This window comes from Gracilinanus agilis, chromosome 1 (assembly GCF_016433145.1).
Source record: "Gracilinanus agilis isolate LMUSP501 chromosome 1, AgileGrace, whole genome shotgun sequence".
NCBI classification, from domain to species: domain Eukaryota; kingdom Metazoa; phylum Chordata; class Mammalia; order Didelphimorphia; family Didelphidae; genus Gracilinanus; species Gracilinanus agilis.
In genome coordinates, this window is record NC_058130.1 from 77,515,627 (window position 1) to 77,536,588 (window position 20,962).

At 36.3% G+C, this 20,962-nt stretch overlaps 1 protein-coding gene across 2 annotated transcripts in view; it reads left to right on the forward strand.

Annotated features, from left to right (window-relative positions):
* DDC (dopa decarboxylase) overlaps nt 1-20,962 on the forward strand; it is a 121,634-nt gene that overhangs the window by 17,808 nt on the left and 82,864 nt on the right. For both annotated transcript variants that reach the window (XM_044671546.1, XM_044671537.1), the window contains exons 2-4: nt 7,042-7,273; nt 13,578-13,691; nt 15,370-15,489. In XM_044671546.1, coding sequence (XP_044527481.1) covers nt 7,073-7,273; nt 13,578-13,691; nt 15,370-15,489 — 435 coding nt within the window. In that variant the 5' untranslated portion in view covers nt 7,042-7,072. The remainder of the gene's footprint in view (nt 1-7,041; nt 7,274-13,577; nt 13,692-15,369; nt 15,490-20,962) is intronic.

Consider the following 20,962-nt stretch of genomic DNA (forward strand, 5'->3'; position numbering starts at 1 on the left):
CATCTGTAAAAAATGAGGTTAAATTTTGTGGCCTTAAAAATCTCTTCCAGTTTTATTTTGATTGTCCTAATTCTGTGATGTTTCCTCCTTAACTAATAGAAGAAAGCCAGAATTTTCAATGGGTTAAATCCCAAAAAGAAGCTTATTATTTTTTTCTCAGTAAACATCAATTCACCGCCCAAATTTAAACTACAAATAAAAAAGGTACTCGATATACATTCAAGTCTTTTCCTAGGGCATTTCTAAGTAGTCATACAACCTCCTTGAAGATTGTCATTATTCAGAAGTTCTTCCCTACATCTAGCCAAAATCTACCTTTCTAAAACTCCATTTCTCAAAATTCTGTCCTGTGAGACCAAGGAGAAAATGTCCATTTCCTCTTTCACATGATAACCTTTTCAAACTCTCCTCTTGTCTTCTCCCCAATGCTAAAGTTCATTTTAGGCTACTATTCAAGGAACCTATAGAGATAAGCGAAACCATACTTTAAACTCCATGGCTTTAAGCATATACTGAAATATTTTGCCCAGGAACATATATAGGATGCCTAGGCATTAAATAAATAAATAAATAAATAAAATTATTCCGATTTACAAGGAAAGCAACAAGGAAATCTAAGAGCATAATTTGGGAAGCCATAATTGTTTGTTCTTGCCCAGCATCAGGTCATAGGATTTAGAGCTTGGAGTGACTTCATAGACCTCTTCTGCCTTCCTAATTTTATAGCTGAGGAAACTGAGGCACATAGAGAAACTGACTTACTGAATATTCTGCAGGAAGTAAGGAAGCCTAGGCACAATTCTGATTGAGATCTTCTGTTGTCTAATGCAATCTTCTTTTCATTACATCATGCTGATTTTTCTCTGAGCCTCTCCATGGTTGGCATAGTTGTAGGAACAAGTCTCAGGGGACAGGGCAGAGTCACTTGGTAAATAAAGACAGGCCAGAGAGAGGTTCAAGGGGAGTCAGAGGTAAAATTTTCCTGATTTTCCCCCTTTGTTGTGGGGTACACAATATTAACTGATCCTGGTGGTCAAATGGCAGGAACTATTCTTTGCCTGGAGGCAGTCTGAATGGACAGTCCACACTGATCTGGACTTATGGAGATATGGGAAAATTATATAAACCAAATAGGGTGAGGGTTCAGGGCAGAAGCAAGCAGGGAAGGAGATGCTCCCACGTGCCTGAGGGCTCACGTACCTGGACTGGGACAAATCTTAGGAAAAGGCTGTTAGATTTATCCCAAACTTAGCCTTACTGATTGATTTAATTATGTTCTTGCATTTGATACCTACCTCAGACCTGGTCAAGTCGCTTGACCTCTGTCTGCCTCAGTTTCCTCATTTGTAAAATGGAAATAATGATAGCACCTACCTTCTCAAATTGTGAATATCAAATGAAATATTAGAAGGAAAGTCCTTTGAAAACCTTAAAGTGGCATTTAAGGGCCTCCTTCCCTCTACCAAAGTATAGGATTAGTTGAGAATAAAGGGTAAGGATGGTGATTTTCCATTCCTCTTATCTTGTCTTTTATGAGAAGCCATGGATGGCTATCTTTCTTAAAGCCTGTTCTTCCTTCCCAATGTCAGCAGGGAAACCAGGTACCAACCCTGGCCTGCTTTAATTGAATTTATTGGAGAATACCGTATGGCATCAAGCAAAACATTTACATACAAGTCTTGTAGAGAGCCTGATAAGAGTTCTTATTTTTGAAATGTGGAAATTTAAAATATAGGTTACCTAGCAACTCCCTGTTTACCAAGCAGCTGGGCAGGGCTGGCCAATGGAAGTAATAGCAGTGTTCTATAGAATAATGAAAAATTCACAATTGGCTTAGAAGTCAATATTTACTATTAAATCTATTCATGAAAAAAATGAGACTCACAGAAGTGTGTAGCAAAATGTATAAATTAAATGAGCACCAGCTGGTGCCATGGGTTAACAAATGATAAAGGAGTCCATGACATATCTTTTTTTTTTTTTGGACCAAACTGACCATTTTATTATTAGGGGGAATTCCAGATACAAAAAGTCCCTCTACCATTGCAGATTGATATCTGATCTGAAATTTATGGCACTAATGAGTTGCCTGGAGGCCTGAAAGCTTCAATAACTTAACTACGGTCACCCAGTCAGAATGTGTTAGATGTAAGTCTTCAATATGCATCTTCTTAACTTTGGGCCATCTTTCTGTACACTACTCCATGATAGAGTCAGAGTACTTCAACTCCTCAAAGGGAGAAGTCAACTAAAATTTAATCTAAACAATCTTGGATGTATTGAAGAGAGAGATGGGAATAGATTATGTCCAGCATTATAAGTATTTTACATCAAGAGTATTTGGTAAATAGGGGAACAACCAAATGGAAATTACTTTTGAACTAAGAAAAATACTATGAAACAAAAGTGAAATACTTTAACTATAGAGCGTAAGAATAAAGAGAGCCTATAACCAATCCTTTTGTCCCATCCCCCTTCCACAAATCTCATCCTTACAAAAGCAAACTCCATTATTTTATAAACATCTTTAGTAAAGCATAAACTTTAAAATGTGGGCAGTCAGCTGAGGCCCACAAAGATGCAATGACTTGCCCGTGGTCACTCAGGTCAAAAGCAATGGGGATAAAATTCTATTCTAGGTCCCTGACACTAAATTCCATAATCTTTGCCTTTGTGCCTTCCTGTCACGTGTCTATCTGCTCTCTCTCATTACTGGCTCTTTTCCATTTGATTATAAGCATACTTGGGTTACTTTCTCCTCTAGTTCACTGTCAAACTTCTGGAAAATATTGTTTACTTATCTATGACCTGTTCATCCTTTTCTTCACTTCACAATCTTTCTCAAAGATCATAGCTTATCATAATGGAAAGATCTTTTACTGGATCTAGAGGCAGAAGAACTGAGTTCAAATTTTATCTCTGAGACTACTTGTATGACCCTTGGCTAGGGGGAAGAGAGGGAAGATAATAAACATTTATAGAGCTCCTTCTATATACCAGGTACAGTTCTAAATGCTTTATAAATACTATCTTTTTTTTTTTTTATAAAATGTTTATACTCTTTGACACAGATGCACCATTACCAGTGCTATTCCCCAAAAGAAATCAAAGAGAGAGGGGGGAAAATCTATATATACAAAAATATTTCTATGATTTATTTTGGTGATAGCCAAAAATTAGAAGATAAAAGTGTGTTCTCATTTTAGAGAATGTTTAAATTTTTTTGGTATCTGAATATAATGGATTATTAATGTTCCATAAGAAATGATAAAATTAGAGTTTTAAAGGAAATTGGGAAGACCTCTATGACCTATGCAGATGAAGCTGAGCAGAATTAAGAGAATAATTTATACAATAATAAAAAGATAATGGAGGAAAACAATTTTTAAAGACTTTAGAACTCTCTTTGTTTAACTCAATGATAAACCATGAGTCCAAAAGAGTAAAGATGAAATTCTTCCTGATAAGGAGATGATGAACTGAAAATGCAGAAAGAGATGTACATTTTTAGACTTGGTCATTATAGGATTTTTTTGCCAAACTTTGCAGCTATGTTTTAAGGGCTTAATCCCTCATTAAAAAAAACCTGTTCATGGGAAGGAGTAGTGGGTGGAACAGATTAATTAAAAAGAAAGGAAAGAAAGAAAAACAACAAAGAAAAGTAAACATGTTATTGTATAATTGTTCTCCTAGTTTTATTTCACTTTCTATCAGTTCACATAAATCTTCCAAGATTTCTCTGAAATCACCCCTTTCAACATTTTTATGGCACAATAATATTCAATTCATTCCTAGACCATAATTTATTCCACCATTCTCCAACTGATAGGCATCCCTTAACATCCATTTCTTTGGCATTATAAAAAGATCTACTATAAGTATTTTTGTGAATGTTGGTCCTTTTCCTATTTCTCTGATTTCTTTGGATCATAGGTCTAGTAGAAGAATCATTAGAATAAATGGCATGCATATTTTAGTACTTTTTGCAGATAGTTCCAAATTGCTTTCTAGAATATCTGAGCCAATTCAGAACAACCCCTCTAACATTTGTCATTTTCCTTTTTAGTCATTTTTACCAACTTCATGGACATGAGATGAAACCTTAGCATTACCTAAAAAATTACTTGGTAAATCATAAAAATGCTACAGATGTCAATTATCAAAATAACAATGTGTTTTATAATATGGTAATTATCAACATAATAGTAGCTGGTACATATATAGCACTTTAAGAAATTTTGAAAAATTAAAATCAAGAATGACCTAAATAAAACTGTCCTTAAACTTGTGTTGTATTTGTAATCTCCTCTATCAAATCCATTCAAAGATCATAGCATCAAGGCCTCAAAAGTCTATTCTGTTTTAAAATCATTTCTCATGACCCGGTTCAGATATAGGAACAGGAAGTAGTAAATGCTCAGGAGATAATGAATGGGGATGCTTCCAATCATCTCTCTCCCTTCATGATGCTCTTTCCTTATCTACCATTTTTCTTGTTCCCTAATATCCACATGTCTACAGATGTCCTACACCATGCATTTTGGTCATTCTATCTTACTAATTCTTTACATGTATAACTGATTATAATATTGGATGAAGAAGTATTATTATTCCCATTTTATATAGGAGGAAACAGAGGCTCATAGAAATTAAGTGGCTTAGCCAGAGTTATTCAACTAATAGGGGTGTGCAGTAAGATTCCAACCCAGTGTCCATTCTAAGTCTCAAAGCTTCCATTATGGAATTAGAAATGTGAAAGAGATGCATTAGAAATTTTTGAGTAAAAGAAAAAAGCCACATAGAGCTGTCAGAAATTTTAGATTTGATTATCACGTTTAGTTTAAATCAGGGCTTCTTAACTTGAGGTTTACAGATCTTCAAGTGGCCCACAGTTAGGTTTCAAGCACTCTGTATTACTTGGTAGGGAAATTACATCCTTATTTCAATATTATTGGTTTCCTATGAATCTTATGTATTTTATTTTGTGCATTTAAAAAATTATTCAGAGATAGGATCTATAAGCTTCACCAGACACTGACCAAGAGGTCTAGAACACTCAAAAAACTTGTTAGAGGAGCCCCTGGTCTAAATGATGGTCCTAGGTAAACACAGCTAGAAAGTGCATGTAGAATATTGACTCCAGTAACCTTCAGTAGCATTTATTTAAACAGCAGAATAACGCTTCCATTTCTAACAGTCCTGATCAAATTATGGAAAGCAATCACTCCTTAAAGGGCCTGGGCAGTGTAACCAATAGCACTTATCTTGGTTTACATCTGTTCGTCAATATTTGCCCAGCTTGGGGGCTCAAAGCATCAAACGGCTACATAATGAATGCAAGACCTGCTCTGTGTTTGCACTTCAAGCCCTATAAAGGTTTAGTGGGGTGTGATCTGAAGAAAAGAAGATAATTTGAAAAGAAAAATAAAGAATCTTCTTTTAGCTTGGCTAGTAGTGTTTCATTTCTGGAGCAAATTGGCAGAGGCAGCTGGCTCGTTTCAGTAGTATTTCCGAATAGCGGGGCATTTGTTAGTCTTTCCTTCTCTAGAAATGGTTGTATTGCCTTTTATTCATTTTTTGTTCGCTTATTTGGGTATAGACTATATCTCTCAAAAGAATATAAGCTTCTTGAAGTCGGAGATTATTTTTGGGTGGGATAGGGCTGGATCTGCAGGACCTAGGATAGTGCCTAGCATGGGAAGGGGAAGGGAAAAAGCATTTCTATAACTCCTATGTGTTAGTCACAGTGCTAAGCACTTTACATATTATATAATCATTTTTATTCATTGCTATTATTAACTAATTAGATCATATATAATTAATTACAATTGTTATATAATTTTATATAATATGTATACTGTTTGATTCAGATATGCCACTATCAGACTTATATCATCCAAAAAATAAAAGAAAAAAGGAGAAAATGTATTATATACAAAAATATTTCTATCCATTTTTTTTCATGGTTGCCCCAAACTGGGAGCCAACAATATCCTCCCATTGGAGAATGACTTAAAAAGCGCTATGTGAATACAACGGAATATTATTGTTCTATTATCTATGATGAAATATTCTATTTCAGAGGAAGTGATGCAGATTGAGCTGAGCAGAATAATTATCTAGTAACAATACATCATAAAGTAAAACAACTTTGAAAAACTTTCAGACTCTCTTTGATCGTTGCAGTGATAAACCATATTAAGCAGCCAATAAACAAGTAGAGCATTTTGGACAAATGATCACTGAATTATTGAAATGAGCCCTGCTGTTTTCATGTCTTTATCAGATATCAGTCAGGATGAGTGGTCCTAATGGAAATATATAGAAGAAACATTCTCATGCCCATTTAAAAAGCAGCTGAAACTCCCAAAACGAAATAACTTGCTCTTGTTTGCATTGTAAGTTAACCAGAGAATTGAGGCTAGCTTCACGGGATCTACTTGCTTCCTAAGAATTTGACCTCTGAAAAGACAAAGAAAAGGGACTGGGAAGGGAAAAGAGTTAAAACCTATTCAAACATTTTACTAGGTTTGGGGTTTTCATTGCTTTTCAAGTTCCAGCAACTCTGCTCCACGAATCTCCTGGTCAGGAGATTTCTGGACCAGGAATCAAGACATACCAACACAGCATGATTAAATTTGTGGGTAATCTTCAGATCGCTCTTCCTTTTCTGGGTCAGAAATGGGTTCTGAGCTCAGAGTTCCAGGTGGCCCCAGTGGAACTGACTCTTCAGCCCAACTTTTATGAACTTGTTTTGAGATTTTTCCATTTTTGGAAATGGACATGTTATTTTAAATTTTTATGAAGAAGGCCAGCATAATTGAGAATGAGGAGCGATGGGGCTTCGGCTCAGATCTGAGTTAGAATCCTGGTTTGGGCACTTCTGAGTCATGTGTACCTTTCTGGGTTCTAGTTTCTTTATCTATAAAATTAGTGTAATAATATTTGTACTGCTCGCCTCACAAGATTATAAAGTGTTTGGTTAGACCCCAAAGTGCTACACACATAAATATGTTTGTTTGTTTTTTAATCTCTGATTAGTGTTGACGCTGACATTGGAACTACCGTCACCATGAATGCCGCTGAATTCCGAAAGAGAGGAAAAGAAATGGTGGATTATGTGGCAGACTACATGGAGGGAATTCATGGACGTCAGGTTTATCCAGATGTGGAGCCAGGCTATCTGAGGCCCCTGATTCCTGACTCTGCACCCCAGGAACCAGAAACATTTGAAAACATCATGAAGGATATTGAGAAGATAATCATGCCAGGGGTAATGACTACATTCTGGAAAATTTTTTTAAACCAGATCAATAAAACTTGGGTCCTAAAACATGCCAGCACTGTGATTTTTAAAATTCAATTGATGTACTTAGTACCTTTTAAGTACTTACTAGGTGCTAGAAGAGATGTAGTTTTGGTGTAGTAGTCATCAGTCAGTCTAGGTTCAAGTTTCTCTCACACATACTAGCTATATGACTGTGGACAAGTCACTTCATGACTCAGTGCCCCAGCCAACTTTTTTTTCCCTTCTATTTCTTCAAACATGTTCTCTGCTTTGCTGGATTGTTCTCCTTCTTTGCCTTCATTTCTTAGAATCTAAAGCTCCCTTCAAGGCTCTGCCCAAGGGATCCCTTCTATAAGAAGCCTTTCCTGATTCCCCAAAGGTTTTCTTGATCTCCCCACTATACCCCTCCACCAAATTATTTACATATTTTGTATTTACTTGTCTTAATACATTGTTTTCCTCACAGTAGAATGTAAGATCCCTGAAATCAGGGGGATTTGCCTCTTACCTATAATATATATAATATAGTGTCAAGCATATATTAGATGCTTAACAAATGTTTACAAAATTGAACTGAATCAGCAATTCCTCTACAATTTATAATCTTAGAGAGCTGCCTAGGGACAAGGATAGGGAATATGACTTGCTTATGGCTAGACAGCCAATATGTAAGAGATACTTGAATCAAGTCTTCCTAACTCCAAGGTTAGTCATCTATCTAATATGCTTTGTTGTTGTCTTATAATTTATATCCACTGACAAACACTTATATGTGTAATCGTGTATATGTGGTATAGATGCCGATTGATTTTGTGGGTGGAAAAAAATAGAGCAAAGAGGGGGGAAATGATTGATATCAGTAAAATGTGTGACCTTGGATGGGACTCTTAAATCTCTGGGTTCATCTTCTTCATTTGTAAAGTGATGGACTGAATAAAAAAAAATCTGCAATGTTCCTTCCAGTTCTATGGGCTATGATCATGGGAATGACTAGGAATAGGGAAAGTTAATTGACGGAAATTAATGAGAGCTACTTTCACCTTTGTGGTTAAGAAGAATCAGTATTAACATAAAAGCAACCGATCCAATTATCTGATACCACTTGGGAATAAGAAGAGAGGATCTACTTCTCTCCCTTGCTATATTTCTTCAGGATAGATTCACTTTTTTAAAAAAATCTATGAGTAATGCATTAGAGAAGTTGTTTGTTCATGAAGCATAGGCAAGAAGAAAAGGAGGGAAGATTTGCCTGTGAGAATATGAGATCTAGAAAGGAACAGAGTTCCATTTTCTGGAAACTCTACTTGCAGCCCAATATAGTAACATTTACATCTAGAATTGTACATAAAGTAATTTTGATCTGTCAAATAGTTTGAAGAGTATGCTAATTACCTTAGTTTGTGCCTCCATTTAAATTAATTTGATTTATGCAATTCTCTAAAATTCTTTGATTTCTTTATAGTGAGTTTCCTTTTTAGGCATAGTTTGGACTGGATGGCCGCTGAGGTACCTTCCAACTCTGAAATGTTGGGATTCTGTAATTTTTATAATGAAAAGTTTAGTGGACTTAGAGCCAGAAGACCTGAGTCCTTTGTAGTTTTGGTTCTACTGTAAATTAGCTGTGTGACTTGGGACAAGCCATCTTATCAGTCTAAAGCTCTGTTTCCCTATTTATGAAATGAGAAGGTTGTACTCAATGATTTCATAGGTCTCATCTAGAATAAGTGACTCTTTTTGATTGTGACTTTTATCAGTCAAATCATGCCAAAGAATCTGATCTGCTTCTGGGTATTCATACACATGCTGGCCAACTAGCAAGCAAAAAATTAATTCATGATTCTGGCACTTTATACATGACAGCAAAAACTAACTGAGAAATCCATTAGCTATTTGGTTGACTATCAGGCACTATATTGGGTCCAGTGGACATAAACAAGGAGGGATGCCAACCCTGTCCTAAAGAACTTACATTCCACTTAATATTTGACTTTAAATAACTGGTTTTATTGACTCTTTTTAACTAAATTTAATACAACAATGTCTTAGGGGAAATATGAGTAGGTAGCAGCTGTTAGCAAGTTTATTCTACATACAGTGGATTCAATTCAGATAAATGTGCCTCCTAAATGCCATTTAAGAATAAGAAGCCATGTGTATGTAGCATTCTATAGAGTACTTATTTTTTCATTTTAAATTCTGAACATAACAAATACCAATTGAGTACTTTATACAAATTGCTTTTCTTACCACAACCCTGGAAGATGATTAGTAAAATTATTATTATTTCCATTTTATAGATGAGAAAAATAAATCTAAGAGAAATTAGGCAACTTGCCTAATACTTTATATCCACTAAGTAACAGGTTCAAATCAGTTCCAATGCCTTCATTTTACAGATGAAGAAATTAAGGCCCTTAGATTTTGAATGATTTACTTAGTGACTATCACTGACATAACACTGAGCCATTATGGAATTTAGGTAATGCATCAGAAGATTGGTCTTCAATGGAAAGACTAGTTCTAGACCCCAGATATTCAAATGCTCAGGCCAGTGCTCTTTTCATTACAGCAAAGATCAAATCAGATCTGTCTTCTTTGGAAGGAAGAAATGTTCCAGTTTCTTTTTTCTAAAAATAGATTTACACTTGACATTTTTGCTTTGGGATGAGCATGTTATGAGTGTTTTCTTCAAGAGCTTATGTATATAGACTAAGCTTCTTAATGATGAAACCCATTTGGGGGAAAGTATGTGGTTAGATGTCGAAAAGGAAAGGGAATGAGCATGACAAATCTTTTTTTATTTTTATATGGTTGGATTAAATCTTCACATGCTTGGCTGTTTGAAACAAATTCTGAATATTTAGCAATTTAAATATTTTAATGTAGTTGGCAGTTCTGTTAATACCACTGTGGGTGATGCATCAAAAGCCAGGACAATGGCTAGTTCCTTAACTTCCAGGCTTTACCCTCATTTCTCTGTCCAAATGCTGATTCCCTTTTTCCTCCCTCATCCAAGCCTCATCATTCCTCCCTCCTACCAATCCTCCACTCAGTTGCCAAAGTGATTTTCTAAAGTGTAAGTGTAACCACATCCTCTCTCTATTCAATAAACTCTAGTGGCTCCCTATTACCCCTGTGATCAAACATAAAAACTGACTTGAAATTTAAAATCTTTCAAAACCTGGCCCCTTCTAATCTTCTAATACTTTGCTCCTATCTACACAATGATCAATGTTCCAGTAAAACTAGTCTCTTCGTGATTCCTCAGATGTAACACTCTATTTCTCATCTCTGCACCTTTGCTCTAGTTGTCCTTCATCCCTGGATGACCTCCTCAGTCCTACCTAACTTCCAACTCTTAGTTTCCTTGGCTTCCTTCAAGATCAGTTTCTGCAGGAAGCCTTTTTCAGACTCCGCAGCTGCTAATGTCTCCCTCTCTGATATTTTCTTCCAACTACTTTGTCTATATTATCTTGAACATATCCGGTTATCTACATCATATCTCTCCCATTAGAAGTAAGTTCTTGGAGGGAAAGAAATATTTTCCCTTTCTTTGTATCCCCAGCATCAGGAAAAATTTCTGACACATAGTAAATGTTTAACATGTTTGACCATTTCCCTCCTAGGGTAACTCAGTTTTAATTGTCAACAATTAATTTTGTCTAATGAGTTTCCATCCCCAGAAGTATTACACCACATGGCATTTGCGTTTGAATACTGGGTTGAGTTTCAACTTTTCCATTTCTGACCTGTGTAACCTTGGGTAATTGTTAAATCTCTGATTCTCAATTTTTGCAATTCCCTCCAGTGAAGAGCTTGGAAGGTATAAGCTCTAATGTCTCTGCCAATTCCATATACTATGTTCTTAACACTTACTGTTTTGTGCTGCTTTTCTTTTCCGAGTATATCTCTTGTTTCTTCAATTAAACTTAAGATCCTTGAGGGCAGGAACTATGTCTTATTTATCTTTTTTTTTAATTCCCTGTGGTGCCTTATAAGTAGCAAAGAAACAATAAATGTAATTTGATGGATTAGATAAGAACATTTGGGAGACTTACCATAATCTATTTCCACTAGTATAAAAACAATCCAATGCTCATGTCTACCAAAGCTATGTTATTAGTGTTTTCTTCACTTAAGTTGTGTGTGTATATGTGAATATATGAAGGATCTGTGATTTTATTAGCCTAGCGCTCAAATGGTGGCAGAACACAACCTGTCTGTGTTAAAATTTAGGGAGTTACTTGAGGCCCAAGGAGGTTAGGTGACTTACTCAGGGTCACAGAGCTGTCAGAGATGGGATTTGAATCAGTGTTTTCTGACTCCAAATCCAGTCTTCTTTCCACTGATACCTCCCTTCCCCCTTTGTTCTCTCTGTTCTTAGCAAATTCACAAAACAATCATTTTCATATACATTATAGACCAGAAGAGGATTTTACATGAAACTGCCAGTCTTTATTATGTAAAGCTTGTTTTTCTTTTTGGGAATATTAAAAATTCAACATGAAATATTAAAAAATGCAATTACTTTCTGTTCTAACTTCTGTTCTCATCTCTTTGGAAGGGGAGGGAGAGGAAACCCTTTCCCTTTTTCCAATCTGTTTGGCACATTACTGTTCAATAATCTGGCTCCCTATCAACTCTTATCAAAACAGTCTCCTGCTCAAAACTCTGTTTTCGGTGACTTATCATCACCTAATAAAAAACAGTCCAAATCCTTTCCTAAGCCTAACATTCAAGACCCTTCATAATCTGGCACAACATTTTTAGGCTTGTCATCTCTAATTCCTTAACATGTCCTCTATTCTTTGGCCATCCTTTAGTACTCACTCTCTCTCAAATGTAACTGGCCTCAATGAAGAGAATTGGATTTGAAAAAAGGACTTGGAGTTTGTATAATTAGAAATCTTGTACCCTTGGACTTCATCTCCCAGCATCCCTTTCCCTTCATCCCCATGTTTGCGTACTTACCTAATGTTTATAAGTTTGTGTGTAACTCCACCTCTCCTCTTCTCCCACAACCCTGACTGGTTTATCTCCCTTTTTACTTTAGCTTTTTCTTTTAGTTATTAATAAATCTTATTAAATATAATATTGGATATTTTGTATATTAATTTTTAATCTTACAAGTTCAAATCTGGCATCTCAAATTTACTACCTCTGGAACATTGGGCAAGTCATTTAAACTCTCTGGGCCTCAGATTTATTATCTATAAAGTGAGGAAGCTGGACTAGATGGCTTTCAAAGAATTCAAGTCTAGGTCTTATGGCTGTAGATTTAATGTCATGTCATTGCATCTCTAAAAGAAATAACACCCACACTTGGGTCTTCAGTTTACTATAGTCACTTTTAATTGTTTTAGGCAATATTTGCCTCTCTGTGCCCTCCCCTGACCCTTCAAATCATCTAATAGTTTACAATCTGATTAATCTTCCTAAGATTAGGAAGATCTGATCAGGACACTCTATTGTAAAAGAAAAAAATCTTCAATGGCTGATGTAGGCTAGCAAAGTCCAAACAATGAAAGAATACAGATTTAGAGTTGGAAGGACCTTCTAAGGCATCTAGTTCAACTTTCTGATTTTACAGATTAGAAGCAGAGGAGCAATAACATTAAAGAAACTCATCTCAGGACTTAGAGTTTGTAGATATCTGAGGCAGAATTTGAATACAGGTCTTTTTGACTATAAGTCCACCATCCCAAATTGTCTCCTTACTATTCAAGCTCTCCTAATTCCAAATGGTTTGTGCTAAATATGACAAGTGTTGAGTTGAAGAGAAAGAAAAATTACTTCCAGCTATTTATCTCTAAAAATGTTATATCTCAAGAACACAAACTCTTCTTGGTTTTTCGAATCCCCAGTGTTTAGCAGTGCCTAGAATATTGTAGGGTCTTGATCAAGGATTGGTGAATAATGTATTGGATAGAATAAACTATAACTAAAGACACAAGTAAAGAGGCTTCTGAATTGGTGATCTGGAAGGGGAATGCTAGAGAGCCCAAGCCAGGGGCTTTATAAATACTATAAGTGATAATGGCAAAAGACATGATGGTAATCACAATAAGAATGTCACCTATATTTTCTCACTGAATCTTTACTCTGCCCCTGTGAGGAAAGTGCTCCTTATTATCCCCATTTTACAAATGATGTAACTGAGGTTGAAAGGAGTTAAATGATCTGCCCAGGATTATACAACTAAACTCACCCAAGTGAAAAAGCAAATCTGGCTTAAAGTTTCATTAGTTTGGTCTGATTTCTTTTTAATGGCTCTTTTCTTCCCCTCCAGGTGACCCACTGGCACAGCCCCTACTTCTTTGCCTATTTCCCCACAGCCAGTTCATATCCAGCCATGCTGGCCGACATGCTGTCAGGTGCCATAGGCTGCATTGGCTTTTCCTGGGTAAGTACATTTCTGAGAAATGAGTGACTGCCTGGGATCTGTTGAATGTGGTCCCTCAGTCCCAGAGAGAGAGGACTCTGGATGTTTTCTTCTAACTGTGCATAAAAAAAAAGTGATAAGAACTTTGGAGTTTGCCTTACTTGAGTAGACTCTGTAAGTAAGTAAGCAGTAAAATGTATTTTTATTTAATTTAATGAATTTTATTATCGAAATAATGTATTTTAAAAAATAAAACCCTTACCTTCTGCCTTAGAACTAGCACTGCATATTGGTTCCAAGGCAAGAAGGGCTAGGCAATGGAGGTTAAATGACTTGCCCAGGGTCACACAGCTAAGACGTGTTTGTGAACCCAGGACCTCTCATCTCTGAGGGACCTACTCAATCCACTGAGTCTCCTAGATGCCCCCCTTCCTTCCTACTTTTGTAAATTTTCAATGAGGCTCAAGAGCCTATCCAACTTAGAGCGAACCAGATTCTATAGTACATGATTGTATGGGGTTTGTTTTTTCCAAAGAGCATTTTACTGCCATTTTTTAAAATGCAAAATATTGCTTAAATAGTGCATTAGAAGGGGGAAAGCCAGGTATATTAGCAGATTGAGTGCCAGGCCTGAAGATAGGAGGTCCTGGGTTTAAATCTGACCTCAGACACTTCCTAGCTGTGTGACCCTGGACAAGTCACTTGACCCCCTTTGCCTATCCTTACCACTCTTCTGCCTTGGAGCCAATACACAGTATTGACTCTAAGACGTAAGGTAAGGGTTTAAATAATAATAATAATAAAAAGAAGATGGCAGAGCCTAGGCACATCCCAGATTATCTTGCCCATTACCTAGCCCTTCTCGCCTTGGAACCAATACACAGTGTTGATTCTGAGACAGGAGGTAAGGGTTTTATTTTTAAAAATACACTAAATAGGAACAAAAAAACCCAACCCCACTTATGTGCTGTTCATGGTCGATGATTATTACTAGTAAGAGGCATCAGGAAGACTTCATGAACAAGTGACATTTCATTTGGGCTTTAAAGGATGGGAAATAGATCAGATTGGCCAGGAGAGAAAGGGAGGATATTTTAGGCAAAAAGTGAGCAAAGGTGTGGAAGAAGGAAAATATAGGGTATATTTAGGGAACAGAAAATAGTTACATTTGGCTGCAGATAGAGCGAGAAGGGCAATTTAACATAAGGCTGGAAAGGAAAAGCAGCAGTTCTTGAATGCCAGGCAAAGGCTTCAATCATTTTTGCCCTCTGGATGTTTATTAGTAGGAAGAAAGATTTATGGGGAATGAAAGTTTATTTAGGTGTGGTTCTTTTCCTTAGGCAGAAATCTGCAATTTCATTTGGAAAATCCTTCCAGTAACTAGGAAACCAAGCAAAATGACTAATCAGACAAGTTTCTTTCTCATCCCTCTTCCTGTATAAATTCTTTCTTCCTCTTTCCATGTGAAGTCTTTGCAACCGAAAGGTAGAACATCAGATTATTTCCTAGTTAAATAGTCTCATATATAGAATAATGAGGAAAGCAAGATAAACAATTGATTTCTTTCTCTCTTTTTAAAATTTAAACAACGCTTCAATGAGGAAAAAACAGGGATATAAATTATTGAGCACTGTTCATCACAAACTTACAGAAGTCTCACTGGATTTTTGGTTAATGCTTTCCCCTCTTATCCTAATAGACTGCAAGTCCTGCTTGCACAGAGCTTGAGACAGTGATGTTGGATTGGCTGGGGAAGATGGTCAATCTGCCAGAAGCGTTTTTAGCTGGAAGAGATGGAGAAGGAGGAGGAGTGATTCAGGTATGGTGAAGGTGGGATACCTTAAGAGTCTGGTTGCATGATCCTATTGCAAACCTTTGTTATTGGTGGGGGAAAAGGCATTAGTTTTCTGGGACAGCGCTCCTTCCCCCCCCCCTAGAAAATCAATAAAAACCAATAAGGCATATAAGTGTAACACTTAAATATGCTGTCATTCATACAAGATTGGATCACCATAAGGATAGACACCTTTGTGCTGTTTCTCTCAGGTAGTGAGAAGCATTGCACTAGAATCACTGGACTCAACTGAATGATCTCTCTCTTTCCAATCAATAAATATAGAAATAATAAATATTGAAATAATAACAATAAAAATATTGAAATAATAGCAATAAAAATAGCAAAAAAATTGAAATAATAGCAATAACAAAATCTAGCCAGGTAGCATAATAGATAGAGTGCCAGACTTGGTGCAGGATGACCTGCGTTCAAATATGGCCTCAAATACTAAGCATATGATCCTGGGAAAGTCACTTCACCCTTTTGCCTCAGTTTCTTCATCTGTAAAATGAGCTGGAAAAGGAAATGGAAAACCATTCCTGAGTTGTTTTTTTTTGTCAAGAAAACCTCAAAAAGCAGTCACAAAGTCAGACATAACTAAAAAAGACTCAATGACTACAACAACAAAATGTTTTTAATTTGTCTAATATTCAATTTTATAGTTTTCACAGCTATTGTCAGATTATACTCAGGGAGGTCAAGTGGCCTACAGTCACCATTAGGAAGTGTCAGACAGAGGCAGGATTCAAATCTAAGTTTCTCTTACCTCCAATTCCAATGTACTTTCACTATACCACACTGCTTTTTCTAATCATCTAATCTAACCCAATTTTATAGATAAGGTAACTGAGATCAAAAGAGACTAGTTCAAACCTAGGTCCATGAGTCTAACTGTTTGGGTTCTTCCCACTGCCCTAGGAGCCTCTGAATCCTCTGATAGCAAACTAATAGCTTCTATTCACAGCCCCCCTTACTTCAGTAAAAGCTTTTTTTTTTTTTTTTTGTAATTCTCTTGATGGTTTAAAATCAAAAGTCACATTCAGTGGAAATATTTTCCCTATCTGGGACAGATGAGCCAGCCTCTCCCAGGAGTCCATCAGGTTACAAATGACTCCAAGAATATGATTAACTCCTAAGTTAGGGTTTCATGATCTGTATGAATTTCAACATCCGGAACTCTCTAAGATAAAGTCAAAAATTTTAGAAGATGTTTTTACAACATTTAAAACTCACCCTTCAATTTATTTCACCTCAGCCAATTTAGGGCACTGGCACCTGGAGGGCAGAACCAGGAATAATGAGTAGAAGTTGCCAAGATTTAGGCTTGATGTAGGGGGAAAATTTTCCACCAATTAGAGTTGTCCAAGAGTGGCTTCTTTGTCCAAATGGGCTGCCTTGGAAGGTAGCAGATTCCCTAGCAAAGAAGGTCTTCTAGTGTCATCTCTATGACTAATTGTCAGAGATGTTACCAAGAGAATTCCTCTTCAGAAACAAATTAGATTACATGGTCTTACAGCAGTGATGGGCAACCTTCTGAGCTTGGTGTGTCAAAATTCACCAAAAAAATGAGCATAACTCGGGTGGTGCGTCACTTTGAGAAAAAAAACATAATTTTGGGTATTTGTAGTTTAGATAAAAATGTATAATTGTAATATATAACTATGTTTAATAAACCAAAATAGGTAAATGAATATAGGTAGAATTGTCATCTATAATGCAGAGTGTCTACACTATACTACAGCAAATGTTTCATCCTCGGCATGCAGCCTCTTGTCATCGAAAATGGCTACATGTGCGTGTCGTAGGTTTGTCATCACCATCTTACAGGGAGGGATCTTCCATTTCTGAAATTCTGGGACTTTCTCATGTACCTGCATTACACATGGGAGAGGGAACTCAATCTATAATCATGATAATTTTTCTATCATCCTTTGCCAATCACTACCTAAGTAATCTTAAACAAATAACTTAACCTCTCAGGACTTGCTGGTAAACTTCATTTACTATCATCTACTCTGGTTTCAACTCCATAAACATCAGACCTCTCCCAGGCTAAGCTCACCACCTAAAATCCCATCATTTGGAAGACTTAGTCAGCTTTGACACTAACACCTTCTCAGCACCCTTACTTGCCTCTCCACTCTGAGAACTGAAAAGTGGAACAATGAATTAATTTTACAAATTAAAAGTTTTTTATTGCTCTCTATTATTTTACTATTGGACAAAAGGCATCTAGATGGTATAGGAAATGGAGCAGTAAGCATGGAGTCAGGAAAATTTGAGTTCAAATATGGCTTCAGACACTTACTAGCTGTGCGACCCTGATCAAGTGACTTGATCTCTGTTTGCTTCACATCCTTATCTGTAAAATGAGGATATTAATAGTACCTACAGAGTTGTTGTGGGGACCAAATGAGATATTAATTGTCAAGCACTCCATCTTCCTTTGTAGAGGGTTAAGACTTTTTTTTATTTTTATTTTTTAACTAACTTAATTTACCAACAGTTGCTCTGCTTGGCTTCAATTCCATAATATAATGCTCCTTCTCTGGGAACTCTGGTGGCACTCTTCACTCCCTTTTTGGCTTTCTTTTGTGAATTGTATTCCCCATTAAACTGCAAATTCCTTAAGATTACCTTCTTTTTATTTGCATTCTCAATAATTAACACAATACTTGATATGTAGTAGATCTTTAACAAACCCTTATTGAATATCATTGTCTACATCTCAGTTTCTTTATGTAAAGGAGTTAGATGAGATCATTTTAAGAACTCTTTCCAGCTTTAATTCCATGACCATTTGGGATCCTATGACCTTTTTGTCAGGGATAAAGAAGGCTCCAAAAAAGGATCCTTCCCCTTGACATATCAGGAAAGAAAAGTTTATTACTTTAAGAAACACATCCTTTAAGGCAAAGAGAGATTTTTTTACCTGTTAATTCAGGAAATATCAGTTGGATAAGCCATATATCTAGTTAATAGGATACATATTCAAGGAACTAGAAAGAAAAATATAATTTAAACTTGACCAAGACATTGTTAATATGGAAGCCCCAACTTTTCTGAATACCACTAAAAGAATTCATTGTTGTTCTCATCATTCCTTGGGGTTAGAATTCCCAGAGAAATAAATATCATTCAAAATACATGTTTAAAACATCATTTTACATCTGAATGAGGGACATCCAGGTGCCTTTGAAAGAGTAAAGGATTTTGAATCTGAGGATTTAGGTTCAAATCTCACCCCTCTGGTTTACTACTTGTCTCATCTTGAGCTTGTGAGATTTTACTTAATCTCACTGGTCCTTTTTCTTAATCTACAAGATTATGGGATTGAAATAAATGACCTATAAGATTCCTTCCAGCTCAAAAATCTATGATCCTAAGAATATTTCACTTCTATGGGTTGTCAAAATGGAGAGAACAGGGAAGAGAGTGCTATATAAAGCTGTTATTATTAGGTCCTTGTTGGGAACAACGTTGGGTACATATCAGTCTGTCGATTTTAAGCCTGAGCTTAAAAAATGGTCTTCACCCTGGCCCTGAACAGCTCTATTTTTGTCCAGTGGAATCAAGCAATTAGACTTATTTGTCATCAGGAAATCTCACCCTTCCAAGCTGACAGGGCTAATTGCCTACAATTTGCAAGACCTAAAAGAAAGCGTAAGTTTGGGGATAGATAGTGAGATCCTGTGCTCTTGCATCTGAAGTGACAGTTTGAGATATCGATTCCCAACCAAATGGCAATAACAGCTAGCACACAGCAGAGTAAAGCCATAGTAATGGGGGCTGGGGAGAAGATAGGCAGTCATCCCTGAGTCAAATGCCAAGCAATAATTGTGGTTTTGGACAAACAAGGTCTGGGAAAATTGGCTCTTAATTGTGTTTGAAAGCCTGCGTGCGGATATGAAGCCAATTTTCTGCTGAATGTGAGGTGACACTTGAAAAACCAAAAGATAAAAGAAAATTTGAGTTCAGAGAATCAGCAGATGTGAGCATCAGATCTCACCAATATTTCCTTATGCCTCTTGAGCCCTGCTCACCATGGCAACCCTTGTTTGGTAGTAATAAAGGCAAACGTATCATTACTGATCTCTTAGCATACAGAGCAGCTTCCCTCCCTAACTCTCAAAGAAGGGTTTTCAATAATGGAGCCCTTCTCAAACACATACACCCATTATATTTGGTTTAGTTAAAACGAACTGGATGTATTATAAGCCTTTGGTTTTTTTTTGTTTTTGTTTTTGTTATTGGGCTGTTGGAAACTTGCTTAGTGGTGTGTATGTATGTTTTAAGTATTCTCTATTCCTTAAAGAAGGGGAATTTTCATTCAGGAAGTTGACAAAATTCAAAGGAAAAATCTACAGTGAGTTGGTATAATGATCCAAAGCCATCTATCTGAATTTGCTTAAGAGTTCTTTGGGGAATTAGAGAAGCATTTACTTACTGGAAGACTTCAAAGATCTAAAATGAATAAAAATGATTCTATGATAATCTGGACATTGAGGAACATTCATTTGGTCTCATTTTTTTCTTATTATTCCATCACTTTTCCTTCTCTTTTTTCCTCTACTTATCATTTACTCATTCTTCATTGTTCTTTCAGCAACTATCTTTTCATTTATCTTTACATAGTCTTTTCCCTTCTGCTCTTTGCTTCTTGAAATTAGTTTTTAAGATAAAGATGTTCTGATTCCATTTTTTTCTCCAACATAGTTACTATTCATGACTTTTTTGTGATTCCATTTGTTTGGGTTTTTTTTTTTTTGGCAAAGATATTAGAGTGGTTTGCCATTTCCTCCTCCAGTCCATTTTTTAGGGTAGAAAAGCAAAGCAAACAGGGTTAAGTGACTTGCCCAGGGTCGCACAGCTACTAAGTGTCTGAGGTCAGATTTGAACTCAGGAAGATGAATTTTCCTGACTCCAGACCCAGCAATCCACTTAGATGACTACCACAAAACACCATGGAAATGTTCCTTGTAACATAAGAAAAAATGATTCAGGAAAATTAACTGATGCATAAGGTAATATATAGCCCCTATGGTCATCTCCTTTTCTTGAGAGCATGAATCTGTTTGAGCCCTTCTTTCCCCAACCAAGATTGGTAGTGCCATTTATATTACTGTAGCTGTTGTTTTATGTTGTTCTCCTTTCTTTTGGGCCTCTCCTTTCCTACTAACACTGTCCTATTGGAGTTTTGGAACCACGGTTGAGAATAAACTATATCTTACTTAAATATTTGTTTTCAAGTGTCTCCTGTTAATTGTATTCTACTCAGAAGTAAAGGGCCAAGAAGATCTTGTAAAACATAAGGGAACCATCTTGTTTATTCATCAGATAGTCTAGTAATTTTTTCCTTTCCTATGTCCACAAGATGACTTGTAGAAGCAGAGAAGACCCAGAAATTCTCTCGTCCCTGCCCCTATACACAAATTAGATTTTGTTTAAAGTAGAG